Here is a 27,617-nt window from a genome sequence, read left to right on the forward strand (position 1 = left end):
GCCGAGCCAATTGGAGAGTTTCATCAGCAGCACGGGGTAAAACCCACCAATGAGCGCTCAGCTCGAGATACCAGCGAGTCCTTTCCCATCAAGCATTTCGCTTCCGCAGCCCGTGGAGAGGAACTGCGCCGCCTCGCCGCGCCTCGCTCTCAAGGCTGCGGGCGTCTTTGTCCCGCGAGATTTCAACGTCTCATGTAGGCGAGCCTCCAGAGCAAGTCGGACAAAATGACTAACCATCATGCAACGCACTAGCAAGACGTTGATCGCAATTGCGCAGGTCTCGCTTGTCTCAAACAAGCCTAATGCTTTGACAAGTCTGCAGACAGACGGCAGGCGAAAAATCTTTTAAAATGCGTGTTTTCTAAATGGAGATTGGCTAAGCTAACGTTGTATACGCTCCGTCCACACTCATAACAACGGCCTACAGACATAAATAAACCAGCGACTGTATTCGCCATGACACAGACAGTCTGTGGTTTGTACTTGTTTAACTTTTGTCTAGTTTCTGAACAGATATGAGGAGCTGTGAGCTCTGAGGGCTAACAGCTAACGGCTGATGTTGGTTTTGTGGTTCTCATTGAAGATGACGTCACGGCTCCGCCTACACTGCGTTACTATAGTTACTGCCCCAGCTACTAAACTGTAATGGAAACGCAGCATAAAGTGAGCCTGGCCTAACAAGGCCTAACAAGGCCTAGCCATACCGTACTAAGCCGAGCGAGGCCCTGCAGTGGAAATGCGCCATTAGTGTACTACTGGCTGTAGAGGTGTTACATACTGTATATTAAGCCTTTGAAGAATGGCCTGATAAACTGCTTAAGTATCAATATGAGTAGATTTCCCTAGAGTGAAAAAAAACATATTGGATTTTCTGCTTTTTCTATGTTCATTAAAATAAGTTTGATTTGTTCGACTGGGGCTATTAATAAATAATCTTAGTTTGCGTTCATCCATTAATTGTTTAGTGAGTAAAACATCATAGTATTTGCTGTAAAGTGTCTCTACTGTAGGCTATTTTTATTATATGTACAGCACTTTGGCTCGACCAAAAATCCTTTATAAATGTGTTATATAAATAAAACTTGATTTGATTTGATTTGATAGACATTTCGAAAATGCCCATGAAGCCAGATGCCTCTTTATCTTGCTTTTGTCGAATTACAGTCCAACACTTTAAATAAAAGGAACCAGTGTCTGATTGAAACATCAGTAACACATGATAATTACAATCATTATATTTGATATGACTTTATTCCTCTGTGTCCTTACTTAATGCCTCAATATAGGCCTGAAATGTTTTTGTTTTTTTCGCACAAATTGATTCTCTCCGTGTCTGTTATCCAGAAAACAACCTTGTATCCATTTAAGACTTTCACCAACAATGAAAAAAGGCCCTCCTCCTTAATCCTATTTTGCTTCCAGTGCTTTATTCTCTTTATCTTCCTGTCGGGTTGTTCTTGTTATCCATCTTTTGTCCTGTTTCTATCTCCCGATCTTTTCCTCTCTTGTTACTTCTGTTCTGCTTTTCTTCGTCGCGTCCTCAAAGGTGTTTTCTTTGACCTTCTCCGTTCCCTTATCCTCTCTCCTCCCTCCTCCTGCTCCTCCTCTCCTCCCTGAACATCTGTGTGTGTGACAGGTGAGAGAGCGGTGACAGTCCCTCGACTCTCCTCCCCTTCCCTTTTCTCCTCCTGTTTTTCTCTCCTTTATTTGTCACTGATGCTCTTACTTTCGCTCTCTCTCACTTCCATTTCCCCGTGGCCAGTCTCCTCCATCTCCACATTATTCTGTCAACCTTTCTGCGCTTCTCCCCTCTCTCCCTCCGGCATTCACCTTTCACTGCACATCTTTCCTTTTTTTTTTTTTAAATAGCTCTCTTCACCCCCTCCTCACCTCTGTCAATCTGCCCCTCCTCCCCTCTCACCTCTCATCTGTTCTTCTTTTCCCCTCCTCTCTGATCTATGACAACATTTACCCATCTCACTTATGTGCTCCCTTCTTTCCATCCTTTATGCGTGTCCCTTGCTTCTCCTCTAACCCCTGTTTTTAGCCCATCTTCCAAATTGCTTGCCATCACTTTGCACGATCTTTTGAACCTGTATGTCTCTCTGGACTTTTCAATACGTCTGACTCTCTCTCTTCACCATCTGTTACTTCTGGTAAGCCTCTGACCCTAACATGCCTTTTCCTCCATCCATCCCCTTCAACCCCTTTTCCCTAACCATTACCCTGTCCTTCATTCACCCATTTAAATCATGTTCACACTGACAGCCGCACTTCTTCAAAAACTCCTGTTTCATTTCTGTGAGAAAGAGAGGTTGGGCTCTATTCAACCCTGGCTCAACTCAACTGAACAAAATGCCACATCAACTGCACTGGGCTGGCCAAAAATGTCATTTTGATTCATTTATATCATTATAGGGCTGCACAATTAATCAAAACGTTATTAAACTTGCAAAATGGACATATGATATTCAAATAGCTGTAAGCACTATATTTTATAAAAGGCTAAATATGTGTTAAAGGTCCCATGACATGCTTTTCCGGTTATTACCCGTCCCCTTGTGTGTTATGTGGCTTTTTCTGCATGTGAACGGTCTGCAGAGTCACCCTGTAGCGAGTAAAACTCTAACACAGAAAATACCTGTCTGTGCTGCCCCAGAACGCCTCGTTGGAGATTTTTCATTTTCCATTTTTTTCTTCCTGGGTATGGTGACGTAACCATACCCAAATAAGAATTGGTCCAAATGGACCAATCCGCGGAGCAGTTACGTTACGTCCGTGGAGCCGTTACGTTAAGACTTCCTCACACACACACACACACACACACACACACACACACACACACACACACACACACACACACACACAGCTGCAGCTCTGCGGATTTCTCAGCCTGAGACGGCGGGACGCGGCGAGGCTGTGAGTCTGTGTGTGTGTGAGCACACACACACAGACTCGCGGCGAGGCTGTGAGTCTGTGTGTGTGTGAGCACACACACACAGACTCGCGGCGAGGCTGCGAGTGTGTGTGCTCGGGCTGGTTTCGGGCTGGGTTTCGCTGTGCCTCGCTGTGCCTCGCTGTCTCACCGACCCCACGCAAATCCAGGAAACCACAGCAGTAAGCCAGCTCACACTGTCCGCTCCTCGCAGCAGCGAGCCCCGCAACGTCCCGCCAACACGGCACCCAGACCCCACGCAGCATTCTTATCTGTTTGTCATTACTGGTGTCATTTCCTGGTTGCTAACAAACGCCATTGTAACACATAATCACTGATGTGAGAACAGAGTGGGCGAGCTGACCAATCAGAGCACACTGGGCCAGTAGCGTAGGCAGAAATGTACTTTAGGGTGGGCCTGTAAAAAATAGGGTGGGCCAGATTTTTCTTCTGCGCATCAGAAGCTAACAACAATCCCCGCCGGTACCGGTGGCAGATTACTTTTAGAATACTTTTGGAATACTTTCTTTTTCCATAACAGATGGGTATGTTTTGGTGAACAGGAGACACGTATTTTACTGTTTTAATGGCTTATCAAGAACTCAAACACAACATGTGTCATTCTGGACAGCTCTCTCATCTGCACCCCACATAAAAAACATCACCCGGACTGCATTCTTTGTCCCGTCTTAAAACCTTTCCTTGGAATATGTTATGAATTGTAAGGTGTCCTTGGGTGCTTTGAAAGGTGCCCCTAAATAGAATTAATTATCATTATTATGTATTATCTGAATCGATGTAATAACTTTTAAAACTGTTTCCAGTCACTTGCCCCATGCATTCAGCAGCAGCAAGCCATTCACTTTGATTTGATCTCGTTATAAATGTCATCATTTCGACAATAAAGAAATGCTACATAAACGTTATCTTGCACATTTTATCGAACCATCTCCGTTTCTAACTTTCAATATATTTTAAAAGAGATCTCTCTCATCTGCGTGCGGGGGCGGGGCCTCACAGACACGCTGCATCTCTCTCTCGCTCACAGACATGCTGCAGCGCTGTGCAGTGTGCACACAGCTCTGCCGGTAATGAATATTACATTTTGTGAGGACATTTTTCCACCAATAATTCCAATAAGTATTCCAAAATGTATTCACTTCAGGTTTACGAAAGTAACTGTAATCAGATTACTCGTTTTTCAAATGTAACGCCAGCTGAATACAGTTGATTTTTGTATTCTGATTACGTAACGCCGTTACATGTATTCCGTTACAACCCAACCCTGTGTATATCTCTCCGGACTGTCCACCAGCAGATGAGAAACACACACCTCTCCGCCTCTTCCAAGGGACGAGGGAACCGTGCGGCAGAGTTTCCGTTAACATTGTTTTTCTTCTGACAGCCCAGCAGCAGGAGAGGTGGGGAGAGGGAGGCGGGGATATTTCATCGTTATCAGAAAATGATCGTATAGATCGCTGCTAGATGAGGACAGTGGGGGCTCTTCTTGGAGTCTGGCTTTTTAAAAAAAAACAAAGTTCATTAGTGAACTTTGAGCCATCATTTATTTTGCAGGCAGCTCTCTGCCTCCCTCACGTTATTACGGCGCGCGCCGGAACCAACAATCAGTTTTTACCGTAAATGAGTTCGGTTCAGAGGAGAAAACACATACAACATTAAACTCGATATTTGTTCACTTGAATTTCACTTTGAATGCTTGGATATTCTCAATGGGTGAATACATTTTGTTATAATAATAATAAAAAAAAATTAAAAAAATTATTATTATTTTTTTTTTTTTTAAATGACACCGAAGCTTTCTCAGGGTGGGCCAATGAGTAAACTGGGTGGGCCTGGGCCCACCCTGGCCCTATGGTGGCTACGCCACTGCACTGGGCTTACAGGGAGGGGGGGGGGGGGGGGGCAGGAGCTCCAACAAGCCATTTAGGAATAATAAAATAATAAAATTCAATAACATGCTTTAACCACCGGAGGCCTGTACTACGAAGCAGGATTTTCTCTTAGCGGCTAACTTCAGGGAAAACTCGGGGTTTCCGGTCCTACGACGCTGGTTCTCTTTTTAGCAGGCTAGATCTCCATGGTAATTTATGCTGAGCGGCTAACCTGCCCCGGAGCCATGGCCGGAGCAGGTTAGGTTGCAGGCTAAGAGCTCAACTCAGTGAAAGCACCGCCTGTAAAGCACTGTGCGGAGTTTAAAGCGATCAAGTCATATTACAGGAGAAAGGAAATACAGAAAAGCTGCCGTTGCAGGAAAGACGGCCGGCAAAAATCACTGACTGTGTGAACGTGAACATTAATAGAATATCACCTCCCATCTTCAGAGCAATCTGACTATTATAACATTAGCGTTAAGAAAGCTTACTTAAATATCTTCACAACATATGTAACCGGATCAGAGTAACATTACAGGCCTACAGTCCGCGGCATATCACTTCATAATGTAGGCTATCATATATTTTCTTATCTGAGTCAGCTGAGCCGTATCTGGCCGTGCAACACTCACAGTGTCACATACTGTATGCAGAAGTATTATTTTAAGCAACACATTAAGTTGACGAAACACTCGAGACAAATGTAATTAAAGTCAGATCCACTCGTGTCTTAGTGATATCATAAAACCTGTTAATGTACTCATTCAAACACTTTTTCTGTTACCAGCTGTATTCACCTTGCAGGTGCAGCTATGTGGCTTTTATCCTGGATAAAGTGTTTAAGTCATGGATGTTTAAAGTTTAACGTCTTCATATGTCTAATATTCAGTGGCGTTTCTAGGTGTACAAAACTGGGGGGGCAGAAAGAGGTCGGGGGAGAGAGAGAGAGAGAGAGGGGGGGGGACAGAGAGAGGGAGGAGAGAGAGAGGGGGGACAGAGAGAGGGGGGGGAGGAGAGAGAGAGGGGGAGTGTCAAATTACATACTGAAGACCACAGGAGCAACACTGTGAGCGCATACATTTACGTACACAGCGTGGGGATGTCATAGTAATGCACCTTCATACATGGAGTAAAGGTCACCATCACAAAGTAATTCTTAACAATAACAACAACCGTAATGCTTTAGCATTAAAACACCATAGACTGTAAATATAAGGAAAACACAGACACTCATCATCGAGGTCACAATATCAATCGATCCAGCAGAGGCAAAACACAGAAGATCAACAAAATATATGACATAAATGAACTTACCAAAGCTGAAGGCTCACTTGAAAAGAAAAGCGGCACGGCGGTCCTTCCTCTGACAGAATGTGTCTATCACTTTGGGGATGAAGTCCTGTAGTTGCTGGATCAACTGGCTTTCAATTGAAAGCATGGCCAATGCGTTAAGTCGCGGCTGTCCCATGGTGTTGCGAGTGAAAGTCTTTATCCTTTTGAGGGTGGAAAAGTTCCTCTCTGACTCGGATGTCGTCATCGGAGTTGTCACTATTATTTTGACCAAAATAACAGTCTCAGCAAACGTTTCCTCCAAGTTGTTCTCGTGAATGGATTTCAACAGAGACAGGGCAGTGTTTCCAGTGTGAAGCTCACTGTGGCGGTGGAGCGTGGTCAGCTCAGACTTCAACTTCTCCTTGTTTCCCAACGCAGGCCAGTTTCACGGCGCAGTCAAGCTCAGGTGTAGGAAATGACAGGACATGCTGTGGGAAGAATGAGCTGTCAACAAGCTTTGCAGCGATCAAATGGTCACTCTGTGAGAACCTCTGTTCCACCTGTGAGATGACTGTGTCACAAGCCTCCTTCATCACCGGCGCTGTGCTGCTGACTCGTCGGCCTGGCTCGTCTGTTCCATCATGAGCAGTGGCGGCCAATGCATCAGTTTTCTGCCTCATTTTCTGAACATTTTCCTTGAAACGGCAGAGCGCGCTGTTGATCCCAGGTGCATCGATGCTTCGTTTTTGCAGAGTGTTGTATAGAACATCCACTTCTGGCATAAGCAACGAAAAAAACTCCAGGAGCTGCATAAATGCTCGGTCCCGCAGTTTCTTTGACAGGCCGTATGCCTCACTTATGGTGACCGCCTCCCATCCTGGTTGTGCGCGTATATGCTTCATACACTGAAGTAGTGCATCTCGGGTCTCCCAAACCGCGTTCACAGTTCTGCTTTTAAAGTTCCATCTCACAGCCGGTGGCCGTGGGATGCGTCTCTGTGTTGCCTCTGCAAGAGCTGCAACACGTTTTGGAGCACCGGAGAAAAAAAGTGGAAAAAGCAGTTAGATCTGCAAAAAACCCCTTCAGGATGCTCATCCTTGCTGAACACAGTTGCTGCAGGGTCAGGTTCAGTTGGTGGGCGTAGCAGTGAACAAACTGAGCGTTTGGGTACGTCTCCTTCATCACCGTCTGTACCCCGCGCACGTTACCGCTCATGACGGCCGCCCCGTCATAGGTCTGAGCGATTAGCTTTTCTTTCAGCTTCAGGGGTTCCAGAACAGCCTTGATGCTGTTAGAGAGACCTACACCAGTTTTGTCCTTTACTTCCACAAACTCCAAAAAACGCTCTGTAACTGTGAGGTCAGGCATAATGTATCGCAGCACAATCACCATTTGCGATTTACAGGAGACATCGGTTGTCTCGTCGGCCTGAACGGCAACAAATGATGTGTTGTCCACTTGCTTGGCTATTTCCTCCCTGTACACATCATACATGCAGTCCAAGAGTTCATTCTGTATGGTGCTTGATGTCCCTTTGAAAACAAGCTGAGCTTCGTAGTGCCGTTGAAGCCTGGAATCGCCCTCACACATTGTCTCGAAAATTGACCTGAATATCCCTGGATTCAGAGAGTCCGCCGACTCGTTGTGGCCCCGCAGTGCTGTCTCACATTTCCCACACAGTTTAATACAGGTGATGATCCGACCAAGCACGTACCTGTTTTCTTCCACCTTCCTATTATGAGAATCAATGCCGCGTCTGTAGGCGCTGTCAATCTGAGCTGCAACATTCACCCTTCCAAGTAATCCCAATTTTACGGCATTTTCCAAATGACTGTTGCTGCTCTCATGCTTCATTGTCCTCTCCGAAAGATGCTTTAAGTCCTTGTAACCTGTCCTCGACCAAGTACCTTGATCTTCACCAAAAAGCAGGCAAGGAAAGCAAAAGAGGGAATTCTTCTGGATGCTCGCCGTTAGCCATTTCTTTTTAGCAAACCACTCAGCGTTAAACCCACGTTTAACTTTGCCCGCAGTCTGGACCATTTGGAAATCCGGTGGATGGTGGGCACCGAGGCGCTTTACCTCCAGTTTCTCTCCGAGACTAAGTGTCTCAAATGTGTGCTCCAGTAAATGGTCAACTTCATTCATTTTCTTTCAGTTTTTTACTTCTTTTAATCGCTGGTGATGTTAGCTTTATGCTGCTCTCTCGTCTCCTCTTCAAACTACACGTGACGTTTCGCAGCACTGCACACGTGAGTACTTGCAGCCAATCAATTCTGAATTATGTGAGATGACGTATGGTGGGGATGGGAGCACTATGCCCCTACGGTCATTATTTTTTTGCCACACACATTAAATAGAAAAATACTCTGAGCATGCGCAGTGTAGTTTTTACAATCACCGTTCACTTAGACTGTGAGAGGGAGGGGCAGGATCGGGTTTTGTCCCACATGGCTCTAAACAGCTCAAAACGGCACTCTAGACACTAATTAGAAGAACACAGACTAAAACAGAAATGTACAGACGAATCAGATTATTAATCATGACCTTAAAATATATTTTATATGTTTTTTTATTTATTTTTTAGTATTTTTTTGTAATCATTATTTGTAATACTTTCTTCTGACACTAGGTGGGGCTGTGCCCCACCTGCCCCTAATGACCCGCCGCCACTGCTAATATTATAGTTGACTTTTCATTCGGGAAGTATGACGCTGCGCTGTCAGTACGCTTGTCCATGTTTGTGATTGGTCGAATGCTCCAAATGCCACCCCTTTCATGTGAACGCGCGCCTAACTAGATAGGACCATAGACTGTATATATAAGGATAGGACACGGCTGGCTTGAGCGATCCACTTGATAACCCGCGTCGTAGGACAGTTTAGCGAGAGCGCCTATGTTTTGGATTAGACCAACCGGCTAACTCAAACATATCCAGGTTAGGTTGAACCAGCTTCGTAGTACAGGCCTCTGGTGTCCCTTTCTATCAGCTGTACACCGTTATGGTGTAAATACAGCCTATCTACCAATTGGATCAAAAAAAAGTCAGCCGAATTGTGTGAAAAGAAATGTAAGATGTTGTTTAATTGCTGATAGGCTATATATTGGGTTTCATTTATAAAGCACTTCATATTTGATTTCAAATCCCGAAGTGCTACAAGCAGTGAACATGAACAGTATAAATAAACATTACACAGCACGGTAGAATTAATAAAAAGCAATAAAAAACAAACAATAGAAATAAAAATGTATTATATGATGTTGTATATATATTTATGATCCACGTCACGTTTTCAGTGTTGGCGGCAGTTCCTCATGTTTGTCTAGAAGTCTTCTCATCAGGGCTCTATAAATAGAGAACTACGGCAGATATGTAATATTTAATGCAGCCGAACCGTGTATTACAATTCCATCATGTGATGACTTTCAAAGAGAAAAGCAAGCACACTCGGAATAAAGTATTATTTTATTTTAAAAAAAATGTTTTCGGATTTCACATCGCATAAACACCAAATCCCAGCGTGCATTGCGGATAAACCATCCAATCATCGAGCTGAGGATCTTGCCTACGTCTGTTTCCGGTTTCGTTTATGAATGATGTATTTTGTTGTACACATTTTAATTTAAATGTACATTAAAGTATTTTGTGAGGCCTTCTAACATGTTTTTAAATATAACTACGGTTGTAGTTGAAGAGTTTGTAAATTAACATGAACCGAAGCTGTTGCCTGGCAACGCAATCGCACAACGTCACCTCCGTTAATTCCACATCCACACGCATGGATTAACATCGATTTAATACATTAATGTAGCCTTTGTTTCTGCTAAAAGAGGTGTCGACCAGCTGGGGCAACAAGAAAATCGGCGTAATCGAGTGTGACTATTAAAAAATAAATCGACCGTCGGGGTAGCATTTGCTTGGCATTTCCGGGTATTTCTCCACTGGTTAACATGGGTTAACAATACCGTGTAGCTGTCACGTTTGAAGGGACGAAATCGTGACATCTTCACGTCTCCCAGCATGGTAAATCGTCACATGTTCACGTCTTGCCGTGATACCGGGTTGTCTGAAACATAATCGCAATTGAAATATCAAATAACAGAAATGTGCGTTGTAAATGCTGTAATCCTAGTGTTTAGTTTGTGATTGTAAAGAAAATAATCAAGGGATTGTGGCCATGATACCCTGCATTTGTTTTAAGATCTATTATAATTAGTTGTGCATCTGATCATCTCATGGATGTATGGACTTGAATGTAAGAGAGATGGAGGGCAGGTTTATGTGTGGCTGTTCAGGAATGAGAGGCAGGTGAGACGGACTCTGGTGACTGCTGGTGGTGAAACCCCAAGGCATCTGGTCGACGGGTGCTGAATTTAAGATTTGGAAAGTGTTCAAGCATTGCAGAGGCCCCAGAGGGGAAGAGTGAGGTGGCTGAGGTGTAGAAAAGATAAAAAACTGTCTGCGCAGGACATGTACCATAGCATGTTTTTACTTCAGTGCAGATTTCAGATGAAATACCCACCAGCAGTGTAAGGGTGGTCACTGTGACAGTAGCACCGCAGGGCCCATTGTAATATAGATTCAAACCTTGATTCACACTGAACCGGTAATGGCTGTTTAACTCTGTTGAACAATGTGCAAAAAAAATGTTTCTCAGTGACCAAAAAAAAGTATTCAAGCTTGGAGCAGTGTGAGCTATGTCCTCGATGAATCCATTCTGAAGAAATACAAGACTTTCATATCTGATATTTCTCATCAAAACGCATTTTGTCAGTAGAGTGTTCGAGGACGTATTCAAAAATAGACTTACCTATGTTTCTCAGGCACTAACACTACACAACCACTTTTTATTTGAGGATCTTGCCGTCATGGCCCCATACATTGCACACACATTTTAACTCTTACTCTCTCACTTTCTAAACTCTCAACTTTTCCATTCTTTTCTTTTGATATCATTTGAACCCAGTTTTATTTTGTATTCACTCATCCTCTTCCCTCCGCTCCGTTCACCTCCTCTCTTCACTCACCTATCACCTTCTTTACCAGAACTACATTGTTCCCTTTCCATCCTTTTTCATCCTATTGGCATGCTATCTCATCTCTTCCCTCCCCAGCATCAAATAAAAAGAAATATCCTCTCTTCTCACTCTCTCTTCTCCTCACCTCATCCATCTCTCTTACTCGCCCTCGTCTCCATTTTTCTGCCTCCTCCTCGTCACTCTTTCCGACACCCCATCCTCTGATCTTGTTCGTAGCGTCACTTGTCCGCTCGGCTTGCTTTCTTAATCTATATTTTCCACTGTCTGTTTGCTTATCACTATGGCCCCGCCCCTCCCGAACCCAATGTGTCACCCTCCACCCCTTCTCCCTTTTGATGGTGTTTTATCCGCCTAAAGGAGCGGCTTTGCTGCAACGGGTTTTTGAGGTATTGACATTTCCAGTGATATGGACCTGGTTATCTGTCATGGCCGGGGCTGGAGTGTAATGGCTCTGTAATTGGATAAGATATAGGATTGTTGCCAGGATGGGGGGGGGAATACATCACATATTGCCTCTGCCTCTTTTTTATCATATCACTATCATCTCTCATGCCTCCTTCACAACGCTCCTCTCCCACTCTCTTGTACTTTTTTTTGGTCCTGCTATCTCCATTTCTCTCACTTTGTCCCCTTGGATCTGGTTTCGCTCTCTCTATCTGTCATTCTCCTTCACTTGTGCTTTCAGTCCGTCACTCTCTTATCTGTATTTGTGTCCTTTTTGAAAAAAATCCATCACAGGAATCAAAGGAGACGGCCGTGACATGGCCGGTTCGCAGTCCATCCACCACCCACTCACATTCTGTCACAGGCTCGACTGCTTGTGGCACTCATACTTTTCACTGCTTGGTGTGAGGTCTCTAATTTTCACATCTGTTTAAATGTGAATGCACTCAGTATGCAAACATCTGGTATCGCTCACATTGGTTTAAATGCTATTGCAGTAGCCTCATGCCTCACACGGAGAGTGGCATCATACATATTGTTTTCCTTTTATAATGGCAGATGAAATCAGGGCATTGGGTTCCTGTCTGGCATTTTTCCTGCTCTTCTGTCTTGCTGTTGCTTTTGTTTCTGCAACATTAAACCTGAGGCTCATTTAACCTGTGAGGTCCAATGGAGTCTGGCCCAGCCTCAATTAGACACCTCGAGGTGTGAAGGGGGGCAATGTTTTGGAGGACACATGAATATTTGTCTGGTAATCAGCCATGAGGTTTCGGCTAGACTGCCACTGAAAAATGTTGAATACAAACACAGCCATCTATTCAGACAGAAGACACAGAAACCATAGGAAAATAGCACTGAGCTGCACTCAGAGATAGTCAAGCAATATTTCATCTTAAGTGCACCTACCCAGTATGGGAGATCGTACAACTCTTAAAAGCTGGGTTTTCATACCATATGAAAGGCGGAAATAAAGGGTAAAGAGATATTTTTACATTCAGAAAATGTATTTCCCCTGTTTATATTATACATTTTCAGACCATTTAAAAAAAGTAGTTCCACCAGAGTGAAATATCACTTAAATCTGCACTCCAGGATGTTTATTGAACCAGAGCTGAGCTGCAAATATGTGCAGATAACCGTATGTAACTGTCAGTGTGAAGGGGCTTCTATCTGATTCTATTTGCATTTGTACATATTTCCATATCCAGGCAATGTGTCATCCCAGTTTTACTCTGTGTAAGCACTTTGTGATAAATAGATATCAGCCGTAACCCAGTTTTAATGCTGTGCTCATATTCTTAGCATAGTTTTCATTCTTGGCATAAGAGTTGTAACTGAAAACATCTCTATGAAAGTGAACTCCTCAGGTGCCTCATTCTGTCTCGCATACCGATATTAAAAAAGGAATCCATCCTGGAATGGGATTCATGCTGATGCCATTCCTCAACAAGTCGAGGTGCCTGCTGTGCTAGACGAGGAACAATTATATATTTATACATACATATATATATTTTAAGTAAATGTCTGGGCTGCTCCCTGCTGGACACTGACCATGTATAATAGGAAGGTCTGTGTAACCTTGGAACTCCACATTCTCTTTGTTAAATGCCATTATGTCGGGACCATGCTGCTGCTCGGTCTGTCTCAGACTCGAGAAGCTGGGCGTCCCTGAACAGCAGCGACTGCATGTGAAATAATAATGCGCAACAGAAAAAAACACATACTTCCTACACTTGTTACTATTTACTCAATTAAACCAGGGCCAAGCCATTTGAACTCATAGAGAAGATCACTTGTAAAGGTAAATGAGGTATTTGAAAACCACCATAGAACCCCCTCTCATTATTAAAGGTCCCCTATTATACTGTTTTTCATCAATATATCACAGGTCTCAGATATATACAGAACATGTCTCTGAAGTGTTTGGCTCCAAACACCAATCAGATCCTTGCAGCATTACCCATAATCCCCTCTGTTTCAGCCCTGTTTCCAAAGTGCTGATTCTCTGTCTGTTACTTTAGATGAAAATAAGGACCCCCCTCCCCACGCCCCTCTGAGAGAGATTTGGTTACAAAGAACACAATGGTGCTCTAGGAGGAGATTCAGGTGATGAGGGGGGGGGGGGGGGGTTACCTTGGTTGGTGATTGGCTAATGGTTACACAAGCCAAAACATCGTTATGACATCATAAAGTGCATGGCCAAAATCTGATCAGCTCATTTTCAGACAGGTTTTTATAGAAATACATCAGGACAAAAAGAGAGAGAATCTTTTTTCCTGAAACTTTCAGAGTCTCTTTCCACAGAGGGGACACATGTTGATGTAGCAGAGACATGAAGAAGAGGGGACACATGTTGATGTAGCAGAGACATGAAGAAGAGGGGACACATGTTGATGTAGAAGACACATGACCATGAAGAGAGGGACACATGTTGATGTAGAAGAGACATGAAGAAGAGGGGACGCATGTTGATGTAGAAGAGACATGAAGAAGAGGGGACACATGTTGATGTAGAAGAGACATGAAGAAGAGGGGACACATGTTGATGTAGAAGAGACATGAAGAAGAGGGGACACATGTTGATGTAGAAGAGACATGGAGAAAAGGGGACACATGTTGATGTAGAAGAGACATGAAGAAGAGGGGACACATGTTGATGTAGAAGAGACATGAAGAAGAGGGGACACATGTTGATGTAGAAGAGATACGGAGAAGAGGGGACACATGTTGATGTAGAAGAGACATGAAAAGTGGATTTTGCATAATAGGTGACCTTTACTGTAAATGTGGCTGTCTCCCAGGTGCTGGTGGCTGGTCACCTCTGGACAGCGACCATTACCAGTGGCTCCAGGTGGACCTGGGCTCCAGGAAGCAGGTGAGCTCCGTGGCCACGCAGGGCCGCTACAGCAGCTCCGACTGGACCACGCGGTACCGCCTCCTCTACAGCGACACGGGCAGGAACTGGAAACCATACCATCAGGACGGCAACATCTGGGTGAGTGGACAGAAATGTGTGTGTGTGTGTGTGTGTGCAGATGCTGTTGGCTACAGCCACTGGCTATCAGGCCCTATCCAGACTGCCAGCCCTAATCCATTTGTGGCACATCCAGATCCAATCCTAATTGATTTTAGAAAGTCTGGACAACAGAAATACACGTAGAAGCATATTTTAGCAAAATGGATCCCTAGTGATGCATTTCAGTCCGTACTCTGGGTGCTCTGGCTGTATAGATTCAGTTTTAAAGTGTTTTTTTGCGGCAGTGCTGAGCGGAATCCATGCTCCTACTTGCAGAGCACAATGAGGGACAATATGGAGGACAACACTTTATGGACCGAGTAGCAGGATCTATTGTGTTAAAGGTCCAATTTGAGAAACAAATCCGAATGATGCATCAGTAACGGTTATATAGTTAACTATAATTGGCTTTTTAGGTATTTTACATATATTTGATTTCCCTCACCAATCTTTTTTGTTTGTTTAACAATACATGTTAGATGTGCGTGTTGAAATGACGAGTCAGAATAAAAACATGTTATTAAGATAGAATGGGAAATTAAATGACACTCAGCTCTTATTAAACATAAAAACAGTGCTTCCTTGACATTATCATTACAATGTGAAAGCTTCCTTTTCACCCTCACATAACCCCGAGCAGAAAGCCTTGTGTGGGAGAGCACATACATATTCATCAATTCATTAGTTTACACCAAATGTAACATCTCAGCCACTTGCCCTATGCATGCACCAAGGGGTTCTGGATTGAAAACACCGTGTTCAAACAACATGTGGAAATTACCCTTTGGCAAATTATTTCTTGACATTTTATGGATGGGATCTCTTTGTGGCCTTTTTGTCGCCTGTTCCAAACCAGCAGACCTCCATTACCGCACTGTGAGTAAGCACTTGAGTGGGGCATCCAACAATCCCTGATCATTAGCTAATGGCTTAAAGGCTCCTAGTATTCACTGCTGTATGCGGGAGAGCTACAGGTGAGAACAGATGGGCTTTCATCGAGAGGAGGAGAGAAGAAAGCCCTGTCATGAATGATGTTGACACCAGGCTAGCGAGCATATATTTAAAACCCAAAATTGAAAAGGAGGAGGTGTTTGCATATGTACCCCACTCTCATATAGCTGCTAAAGGAACATAAGGTCAGTGTCCTCTTTTTTACCTTAGTTTATTGGCCAGGGACACAATATAGATGCATGTTTAAACAGTCAATGCGTCAAATGTATACAAAAAAACCATCAAGGACATATCGTGAGTGTGCAGCATAAATAACAAGCAACCCAGTAGAAATAAAAAAACGACTATACACGCAGCACACACATCGTGTTTAAGTTGAGATGAAAAATCCTTGGAAGACGGAATAAACAGAAAGCTGACCCACATGCACTTTCTATCAGAATGTTATTAAGGAGTGAATCCGATAAGGGAAATGTATTTTCTAAAATGCACAAAAAAGTTCAAGCAGCTAAATTGGCTTTCCTGCCAGCGTTATTAAATGGAGTCCAGTGCATGCCCTCTAAACACACGGTGCTTTCTAATAATGACATTACATACTATTTTAAAGAGCTCGTACACAAGTTCAAAGAAGTGTTTCCTGACGGGCCTCACTCTCTGTAGCATCTTTAAACGGGCAATATTCTCTACTTAAATGGTTTAGAGATGAAATAAAGGTTATGCGCATCATTAAACTTTAAGCTAAAAGGGATTTGACATTCAAAATCCCACAAAATAAAACAATCCAGTGCACAGTGTCTTCTGCTTGTGTGCATTTTGCTTCTAAACCCCTGCATTCAGTCCTTTATAGATTCATCATTTTGCTCTCTTATATTAATGTTAGTCTGGATACAGTGACAAATATGGATCATTAACAGTTTAAAGTAAATTAAGCTGTTGTTTTTGTGCGCTGCATCATAATTATTTGCCGATTATTATTTATTCAGGAGTGTTTTCCTTCTGCCATTTACCCTGATTCATTGCCTGTAATATTTCTGCTAAACCTCAAACACATTCATCTTTGAAATATTCCCAACTATGGCCAACTTTCTTTCCCTTGTTTTCCTCGATGTATGACACATATATTGCTTTTTAATTTATTGCCAGTGCAATTTAAAATACTGCTAGTGTAAATAAATCCAGAGCCAATAATTCTCAGCTGGGCAGATACCATCATTAACCCCCGGTGCAGTAACAAGCAAAAATGGATCCATTAGTTTCTCCCTTTCTCTCGTCTTATTTAGTAGATGCTTTTGGGATTGCAGCAATATGAGTGCCCCCCCCCCCCCCACACACACACACACACACACACACACACACACACACACACCCACACACATAAACGGTTATAATATTGAAGCTATCAGTGCTATTGATCAAAAAGACGGATTTGGATGGTAGAGGGCTTAAAGCAACTTAATGCTGCAGAGCCACACACACACGCACGCACACACACACACACACACACACACACACACACACACACACACACACACACACACACACACACACACACACACACACACACACACACACTCACACACACAGCCACCATCAGGCCCTGTTTCAGCCTATTCAATCACATTCACCTCAATCCCATTCACCGCTGGATGAGCTGCACACAGCGCTCCCTGGAGAGAAAACCACCTGTCCTGCAGTCTTATGCATGAAAGCTCAATTCGGGCTCATTTCGGCACCAATCACCGCCTGCCGCTACTCCACGCTGATGAGTTAACTCTTCACCTGCCAAACTAAAAGTAGAGCAGCCGTGTGGAAGCTTAGAGTCACAGGGGGAGGATAGTTAGTAAAGCCCTGACCAAGCAGTATTGGTTTTGTAAAAAAATAATGTTTTAGTGTCTCATTAATGTACCGCCAAGGAGTCACTGTGACATTGATGGATTACTGCGATAATTAAATCTTTATCCAACAAAAGAAAAAGCCTATAAGTGGCTGTCAATGAGTGCAAACTTTAATTCATCAGTTACACTATAATCATACTTAAAGAGGAACACTTATTGGCTGTAATGGAAGATGCAATGGATTTGTTTGATGATATGTCATATAGATATTATAGTGAATGGAGAGTGGTGTTTTTTAACCACTAGTCTCAGATGTGTTGATCAGCTGATCTGTATTGTTTGTTTCTTATGTGTTACCACCACAACGCACACCACACTGCCTGCTACAGATGTTGGTTATAGTAGCTAGACGTTAAAAGGATGCAATATGCAAAAAGACAAGAAGAGGACAACAAGTAAATGCAAATAATTGGGGTTAAATCGCTTAAAAGTTCCACTCTGGGTTCAAGGGAGACTGAATGTATTTGTTAGAGCTTAATGACATACTGTCCTATAATAGGACTCCGTGTGTAACATTGGTAACAACACCATGTTTTGTTTTGTTCAGCTCCGCAGGGTGCTAACACATTTTAATTATGTAGTGCTAAATTGCACTTTGATGGCAATAAATAAAAACACAAATAAGATTCACTGATTCATTCATCCTCTGAAGACCTTCTCTCAGAAAATAGTGGCACTTGCAAACATTACAGAGGACTAGTTTTAGAATTTGCATAATTTGATGTCACTGTCAGTTTAAGGGTCAGACTTATGATTGAATGCGTGTCACGGTGGGGAAAATAACTACATGTGATGTGTAGTGAATACTGTAGAAGTCTGGGAGACAAGAGAACACAAAACGTTGTCACATTGCACATTAAAACATTTTAAGTCACATTTTTATTCCACACATTTACTTTCAATAACTCTTATTGAGATAATGCCGACAGGCCCTTCCTCAAAATGTCATATTGCTTATTAATCAAGATGAACAGCTTGAAGCTAGTTAAGTTCTCTACATGTAGGTCCGTTGACAGTAATGCATGTTTCCAATAAACTAACACAGCCAGCGTCGCAGATCTTAAACTGATGCAGGATCAAACCAGGACATGTGAATAGCGTTTTTTCATTGGAGTAAAGACAAATAGCCAGAATTTGGTCTTTTTGGACTGGAGTTAATTATACTTATGTTAATTTAAAATACATGTTCCACTCATCTGGAGTCAAGTTGTATATAATTGGTGTGCTCAGATCACACAAAACAATGTAGTAACTCTACACCTATAAATTCAACCAACAGTGGCACTAAATATCTAATACCAACATAATATTATGAGATACATCTTCTTCCACATAGACTGGTGGTTAAGTGTCTTTTCTCCTGTCCTCGACATGGAATAATGAGGCCGTACAGCTTGAAGTCAAAAGCAAGTTTTTAAAACTGTGCTTTCACTGTAATAAATGTGCTTACCTTCCTCCTCTGGTTTCCACATTTCCAAACCTACAGCTTGATCTATTCATCTGCAATATTTCACAGTCACTTCAGAGAAATAAAAGTACAACGCTGACTTTTTGAACCTGAGTGATTTTCCGAGTCGTACGCTTCAAATTGCCCTCCGTGTTTGTGCATCTGATTAAATACAAACCTAAAGTGCCTCACACATTTTCATTTCCATTTAGGCATTTTATCTGACACTTTTATCTAGAGGGCTTACATTAGGAGGGAAGTAAGTCTACATTAGTGCAAGGGACCAGAAAGACAACAACAAAGCAATGGAAAATAAAATGGTTAGGGTAAAAACAAAGTGCTCAAAATATCTTGCATAAAATTTATGCATTAAAGAGAAGCAGCTGCTCTGAATAAAAACAAGACTTTAAACACTTTTTATGATGAAAGACATACTTTTATATATTAAACCTAAAAGTATCTATAAGGGCCATTTGAAGTTAAGCTACCATCTTCCAGTAACCACTCTGACATTGGAAATCTGTACCTGATCTGATCTGAATTTGTTGCATGTTTAATACACAATATATTGGCAATGTTTTTGTATTTAGAGATCCATCATATGCAAATATCACATCACTGCGTTACAACCGAGCAAATACCTCTCTCATTAATTCATATTACACTGGCAAACTATATTGTAATTAGTATGCTTCATATTTATTTGTTTATATTCTGTAGATATGATAAGTCTGTTTTCCTTTCCTTGTGAAGCTTCTGGTGTGTGTGGGTGTGTGTGTGTGTGTGTGTGAGTCCTAGCATTACTATCCTTGTGGGGACCTACATCTGTTTACACAGTCACGTGTGGGGACTCGCCTCCCTTATGGGGACATAATGGAGGTCCCCTCGAGGGGAATCATTAATTTTAGGGTGAAGACTTGGTTAGGTTTAGGGTTAGGGTTAGGCATGTGTTGGTTATGGTTAAGGTTAGGATAAGTCTCCAGGAAATGCATGTAAGTGAATGTAATGTCCCCTGAAGTGATGTATGCATGGTGTGTGTGTGTGTGTGTGTGTGTATATAAATGCACCATGATTGGTCTGAGAATAGCCGGAATGTCAAAGAGAAAAGCCAAACAAATTGCCAAATATTGCTCTGTTTCAGCTGCTATTGGCAGCTTAGCCGTGTGGAGAAGGAGATGCTATGTGTTCCCCTGAGTGTCCTGTGCTGCTTAGCCCCGATATATTTGATTCCCTGTTTTATGTAATATAATTTGTGGAACCAAAATAAAGTATTAAAATGTGTGTGTGTGTGTGTGGTGTGTGTGTGGGGTGTGTGTGTGTGTGTGTGTGTGTGTGTGTGGTGTGTGTGTGTGTGTGTGTGTGTGTGTGTGTGTGTGTGTGTGTGTGTGTGTGTGTGTGTGTGTGTGTGTGTCGTGTGTGTGTGTGTGTGTGTGTGTGTGTGTGTGTGTGTGTGTGTGTGTGTGTGTGTGTGTGTGTGTGTGTGTGTGTGTGTGTGTGTGTGTGTGTGTGTGTGTGTGTGTGTGTGTGTGTGTGTGTGTGTTTATCTGTGATAGTATCAGGAGTAGGAGGCGGGGAACTATCATGTAAACACAAATATTTGATTAATTTATCTGCCTTTTTAATTATAGCTGCACAATGTGGACGAAACCAAATCCGTTGCAACTGCTCTGATGTTTGATAAGGGTTTGTAGTTATTCACGAGCACATCATTATTAGTGTTATCTAAGTGGTGCTTCACATCAATGACACTGTCCTTGTTGTCAGGATAGCAGCTGCACTAAAGATGGGACCTGTCCTCCCTAAAATAATATTGAATAATAGCTTTTGCCAGCAGGAGAAACAAACACCCATTGTTTTCTCACATATTATTCATTGTTCTAGAGATAAGCGTCCATTTCGAAGAGTATTTTAAGATGAATACCACGATGACTATGTAATGAGTCAAGTGGCAGATGGAGATGATCTATAACTTGTAACTGGCTCCAGCTGATAAGACAGATTGTGGAGCGGATCAGAGGAGATGATTTACGTCAGAGGAAATTAGGTGCACTGATTTTATATTTGTGCACGATCTTTGAGAGGTTTAGCTTTCAGTTTGATGTGTGTATTAACATCCTGACTCATATTGACCAGGCACATACATCGCTAACAGAGGCACCCACGTGTATGAAGTCATGCAAACACATTCACTGACATTCACTACTATTGGACAATGAATTATTACATCCAGCATTAAAATCCAGCTTGTTTGAGTATAACTAATCAGACCGCAGAGGAGTACGTTGCTGGCAGTCACAGATATGACTTTTTTATGGCTTGTCTCCCCCAATCTTTTTTATATGAATTCTAAAATGTGGGTTCTGTATCTTCATCCGAAGCGATAACTTTACAGGATCTGAATGTCGGCCACTTTAATGTCACTTCACTCCTCTCCAGATAAGAGTTGCATGGGAATTAAATGCTGCTGAGTGTGGATAACAAGGAGGAGGAATTAAGATAGTGGACACTTCCCAGAGAGACGTGGAGGTTTACTGCGGTTCAACTTCAGAGGTTATGACATTTTAATAACACTATCATTGTACATATTTGACATTAGACAAACCATTGAAATGTCTATTCATAGGACACTTCTCCCACCATGAAACATTAAAATAATAATACAACACTGTAATAGTGTAATATACATATTTTCTGTACATTGTGTACATTTTTACTTTAACCTTCTACAATTATATTATACTAGTTATTAGTTATATAGTTATTGCACATTATTAATCTATTTTAATATGTGTTTAAATATTTTAAATAATTTTTTATTTTATATTTTTTCTTCGACAGTATATTGATATTTTTAAAACATTTTTGTCTTTTATTTATTTTATTATAAAATGGAGCAACTGTCACGAACTATACTAATACACCACCTTATATATTGAAGTACAAAATGCACATTTTTTACTCTACATTTGTATAGCTCATTCTTCAAATTGTTATGTTAATTTATATATGTTATACAATATTTAAAATGTTATATTATTTTTTTTATATATATGTTTAAAACATTTTTTGTGTTAGATTTATTTATCTCGCTAAAAGTACTGATTCTAATGCACTGTGCTTTCTGAATGGTAGCATCATTAGTGTGCAGGTGGTGCCCTTAAAACCACAATATGTATCTATTTGCTCCTTAAGACTGTTGTTGTTGTTGTTGTTGTTGATGTTGTCTGTCTGACTAATTTGGCTAAATTGAACCCCCCTTCTTCCCAAATGTCTCGTGAGTCTTCCAACTAATGTCAGAGCTGAGTGGGCGATGTGAAGAAGAAGTCAGACATGTGAAAATGCTGTCCCCCTCAAACATCATGTCAAAACACACAATAATGAGTCGATCGCACACACACACACACACACACACACACACACACACACACACACACACACACACACACACACACACACACACACACACACGGCCACTTGTGGTGAGAGGTTTTATATCGAGGCAGGAGAAAGTCTTCACTCCATCAGCGCAGGTCTCTGGTGAGCAGAGGACAGACGCTGCCAAACGTTCCCTCCCGCCTGAGTGATGCTCTCTTAAAGCTCTGTCCCCCTGTCCGACTCTTTGTGGAAATGAATTCAGTGCGGGAGAATATTATTCCCACAAATGATCATTTATTGAAGTTCCACTACTGATGATAATGATTCATCCACAGTCCTTTTGATTCCTCTGCAGTAAGTAATTATCTAAAATGGAACTTCATAAAAAAGTATTGAATGTTCTCGAAATGTTCCTCATTTTTCAGCTAAAATGAATGTAAAGCAAAGAAAAGACTTCTCTTTTGTCAGCGGCTCCTTTTAGCAGGTGAGAGCCGGTAATGAGAGACTCGTCTGAATAGCTGCGCTCCGGCACATGGCTTTCACACACAAAGGGTTAGAATTATGCTCCAGCTCCAAAAAGAACATTGGAAACACCTTGCTTGCCTAAATAAATAGCATTTTGATGCACAACAACACAACAAATGACATAAAGTCAATGATTATAATGAAACGTGAAGATGTGCAGTAGTAATGGGTAGGACATTAGAAATAAGGACAGGAGGCAGGAACACAGGACACATGTGATGTTGTTGTTTAGTAGAAGCTTAGAATAATGCACAAAGCGGGTTTAGTCCAAACTGAACATTTGACTATATATTAATGCAGCAGAACGGTAGCTGCACTCGACATCTCGTATTCATTTCAATATCAACAAACCAGAAAAACACAGAGCAGGAGACTTCCTTGCACTTCAAAATAAAACAGAATGATTACCCTTATATTTAGAGGTAGATCAGGTAACAATATGCTTCAACATTTCTCCTGTAACTTATGTCAGTAAGCAAATAAACAAATGATTTCACTGAGAACATTTGCCACTTTTGGGATTTACCAAATAGACTAATTTACTTGAGTTTGTTGGAAAGAGGGCAGAAAGAGCCATAAGAGGCGCTAACTTGTCTAAGTGCCATTTTGTAGAGGCAGGCTTCAAATGATCACAGCAGTGTCTTAGTTTGTGTCACACTTGGTTTCCCTCGGAAAACGCTTAGTAGTTTTGTAACAAAAACAAGATGCTCTCCTAAAACACTTGTTATTCTTTGTTGTAGGCATTTACACAAAGTCTCTGTGACATATGCCCCCACACCTGTTGATGAACAGAAGATTGTTATATTCTACTTTAACACTGTTTAAAGATGCATAACTTTATTTAGCATTACAACAGTTTGTCCTTGGCACAAACCCACACCGAACACCCACAGGGCTTCACAGAAACATACATTGCTCTATGGCCCTTCTGTTTTGTCCTGTTCACTTGTCGATAAAAACAAAAGACCAGACCAGGCTGGACTGATTTCCCCTGCCTCTGTTTCGGAAGGAGAACACACACACACACACACACACACACACACACACACACACACACACACACACACACACACACACACACACACACACACACACACACACACACACACACACACACACAAAATGGCCCTTACTCCTGGCTGCTCTAACAAAGAATCCAGCAGCAACAAGCAAATAGCTTTCACTTGTTGTTTCTCAGTATCTGGAGATCTGTTCTCTGGAAAGGCCTGTCTCTGGCTGTCAAAAGAGAGACACACAAACACGGACGCACGCTCTCTCTCTGACACAAACACGGACAGAAATGACAGATGCACATGCAGGAAATGAAAAACATGCAGCCAGGGAGAATAAGTAAGTGACTGGGGGAGGAGGAGAGCTGCTGAACAACTAATGGCTGATACAATATGCACAAGGCATGGCATCGTGCATGTGTGTCTCGTTTACAGGGTGGTGTGTGTGTGTGTGTGTGTGTGTGTGTGTGTGTGTGTGTGTGTGTGTGTGTGTGTGTGTGTGTGTGTGTGTGTGTGTGTGTGTGTGTGTGTGTGTGTGTGTGTGTGTGTGTGTGTGTGTGTGTGTGTGTGTGTGTGTGTGTGTGTGTGTGTGTGTGTGTGTGTGTGTGTGTGTGTGTGTGTGTGTGTGTGTGTGTGTGTGTGTGTGTGTGTGTGTGTGTGTGTGTGTGTGTGTGTGTGTGTGTGTGTGTGTGTGTGTGTGTGTGTGTGTGTGTGTGTGTGTGTTGTAGAGTTATATTTGTATTTATTCATGTTAGCAAACTATGGATAAGCTTAAAATGGGAATAATTTGGGTAAAACTGTGAGCTGGATATGGGGCCTGTTGACATGTGTTTTTGAGGACAAAGGAAGATGGGGGAAGGTGAGAGCATGTCCTGATTTGCATTCAACTTAGATCTAGCTACAGTGGTTTGTGATATTAAGAGAGGTCCCTTGGGTTTCTCTGGTGCTTATCAATAGTAGCAGTTAAGTGAATACTGTTCAAACAATACCTGTGTTTGTGTTTTATATTGATTTCTCTGTTTTATCCTTTCATAAATGTAAGGACTACAAATGGCTATAAACATTCTGGGCTCGTTGGAGTAAACAGGGTTTTGTTGCTCTGTGGGGGAGGTGTAGGTATGCAGGCCTTGAGACCTTTTGTTGGAAAGTGAGCCTGTTTGGTTTCCTGCTGGTTCCTGCTGCGTTGCGTCTCCCAATGAGATGACCTGAAAAGATGACCAGCTGACCTAACACCAAACCCCTCCTTCTTACTCTGGTATATATCCGGTGGATCCCTGGCGTTCGGCCTCTTCTTCACATGCTGCCCTCGGGTGAAAGTAGCTCTGCAGTATGCGAACCAGTGCAGGAGTAAGCCGGTATTACTCCTTAAGCATTACAATATAACTGTAATATATCATGTTGTATTGTAATGATTGTATTGCATTGTCATATTGCCATTAAAGTAGATTATTGTTAACGGTTACTTTGTAGATATGGATTCCTTCCTGTATTATAAACAGCTTCATAGGAACGCGCGGAGATTTGAAAAGCGGATCAGATATCCCTTTAAATCTCCAAAGTGTGTGTGTGTGTGTGTGTGTGTGTGTGTGGTGTGTGTGTGTGTGTGTGTGTGTGTGTGTGTGTGTGGTGTGTGTGTGTGTGTGTGTGTGTGTGTGTGTGTGTGTGTGTGTGTGTGTGTGTGTGTGTGTGTGTGTGTGTGTGGTGTGTGTGTGTGTGTGTGTGTGTGTGTGTGTGTGTGTGTGTGTGTGTGTGTGTGTGTGTGTGTGTGTGTGTGTTGTGTGTGTGTGTGTGTGTGTGTGTGGTGTGTGTGTGTGTGTGTGTGTGTGTGTGTGTGTGTGTGTGTGTGTGTGTGTGTGTGTGTTGCAGAGCAGACCACTGGGGTATCTGTTGACCAGCTGAAGTGATTGGTTTGTTGTTTCTTGATTGACAGCAGCCCAAATGCCCAACAAGGACTCTGGCTGGCTCTCAGCTTCCCTCATTACTTTTGTTTCCCGACTTTCCTCTCATTGCTTTTCCTCCACTGATCTCATGGATTGCTTGAATCATGTGCGCTGCTATGAATTCCTTCCTTCGTTGCTTATTTATTCTTTTAAAACACAGACTGTTAGAATCTTGCAGGAATATAAAAAATAGAAGTTATCCTTTTTCGTCATTTTATTTATTTATTTCATGGAATACTGCAGAACATTTTGAAAGTTGTTTTGATGAACACACAAAATCCATAACATCATGTGCACTCATGGACATGCAGCGAATGAAAACTGAGCGGTGCCTCGGGCACTCGGTGGCCTTTGTTGCCGCCAATTACCTCAGTTCTTGATTAAACAAAAAAACTTCAAAGTGTCTAAGCTCTTAAGTTGCCTAACACACACACTCACTGACATAAACGGTCACACACACACATACTCCATGAAGTGACACACACACAGCCACCAAATTCCCAATTACTCATTGGGTTGCTTGTTAATGATTTGACTTTGGAGGAGAGGGAATTAAATGGTTGACTAAGCAGACTTTTACGAGCATCCACAACTTTTCCTCCTTCTCCTCTCCTCTCCACTATGCTACCTTCAGTCCCCCACTCTGCATATTAATGCCTTTGAATTGAGCTGTTCATTCAGCCAAGCACAGAAGTGCCGACTAGCGGGATGAACACAATAGAGAAATAAAAGAAGGAAAGTGGGAAATGGGGATAGAGCTTTTGGGTGGAGCTAAAAACTGATTTTGTTCTCTCTCCCTTTCTATCTCTTATACCTTGACGGGCAATGAGAGACAAGTGTCTGGTGGACAAAAGGAAGTTAAGTCTTCTGCACGCAGTCAGCCAAATCCTTAGTAGATATACCGTATTCACAGTTTTTTTTTATAATATCCAAATATGAAATACGCTTAAGGGGATATCAGGTTTTAAAGCTGCAGAAAGGTTTACATTGTAAGGTTGTGTGTGTGTGTGTGTGTGTGTGTGTGTGTGTGTGTGTGATGTGTGTGTGTGTGTGTGTGTGTGTGTGTGGTGTGTGTGTGTTGTGTGGTTGTGTGTGTGTGTGTGTGTGTGTGTGTGTGTGTGTGTGTGTGTGTGTGGGTGTGTGTGTGTGTGTGTGTGTGTGTGGTGTGTGTGTGTGTGTGTGTGTGTGTGTGTGTGTGTGTGGTGTGTGTTGGTGTGTGTGTGGGGCCTAGCATTACTATACTTGTGGGGACCTAAATCTGTTTACACAGTCACGTGTGGGGACTCGCCTCCCTTATGGGGACACAATGGAGGTCCCCATGAGGGGGATCATTAATTTTAGGGTGAAGACTTGGTTAGGGTAAGGGTTAGGCATGTGTTGGTTATGGTTAAGATAAGTCTCCAGGAAATGTATGTAAATCAATGTAATGTCCCCTGAAGTGATGCATACATGGTGTGTGTGTGTGTGTGTGTGTGTGTGTGTGTGTGTGTGTGTGTGTGTGTGTGTGTGTGTGTGTGTGTGTGTGTGTGTGTGTGTGTGTGTGTGTGTGTGTGTGTGTGTGTGTGTGTGTGTGTGTGTGTGTGTGTGTGTGTGTGTGTGTGTGTGTGTGTGTTATCCTGAGCCAGGACCACGGGCATTTGGGAACCCTTTACTGAAGGACCATCATGCAGCACAAGATGTGAAGGAGGATTTAGAAGATTTCAAAACAAAAGAGATGGATTTTGGACAGAACCTGAGAATGATGCTAGCACCAGGGAATATTAAGTTCATTCATATTTACCAGTTGGTATTCTTTCAGGTGTTTCTCTTAGCAATTGGTTGTATGGGGTTTATTGTAGTAACATCAGTGGTCAGTCTATGAGACGGTTATGCAGTGTT

General features: G+C 42.4%; 1 protein-coding gene across 1 annotated transcript in view; it reads left to right on the top strand.

The window, feature by feature from the left end:
• The window catches only part of cntnap2a (contactin associated protein 2a), a gene marked incomplete at its 3' end in the record, with an annotated part of 152,886 nt that overhangs the window by 62,531 nt on the left and 62,738 nt on the right, over positions 1 to 27,617 (top strand). Inside the window, 1 exon segment of the mRNA XM_034224931.1 lies at positions 14,382 to 14,575. Coding sequence (XP_034080822.1) covers positions 14,382 to 14,575 — 194 coding nt within the window.

This window comes from Gymnodraco acuticeps, unplaced genomic scaffold, assembly GCF_902827175.1.
Source record: "Gymnodraco acuticeps unplaced genomic scaffold, fGymAcu1.1, whole genome shotgun sequence".
Taxonomy (NCBI): Eukaryota; Metazoa; Chordata; class Actinopteri; order Perciformes; family Bathydraconidae; genus Gymnodraco; species Gymnodraco acuticeps.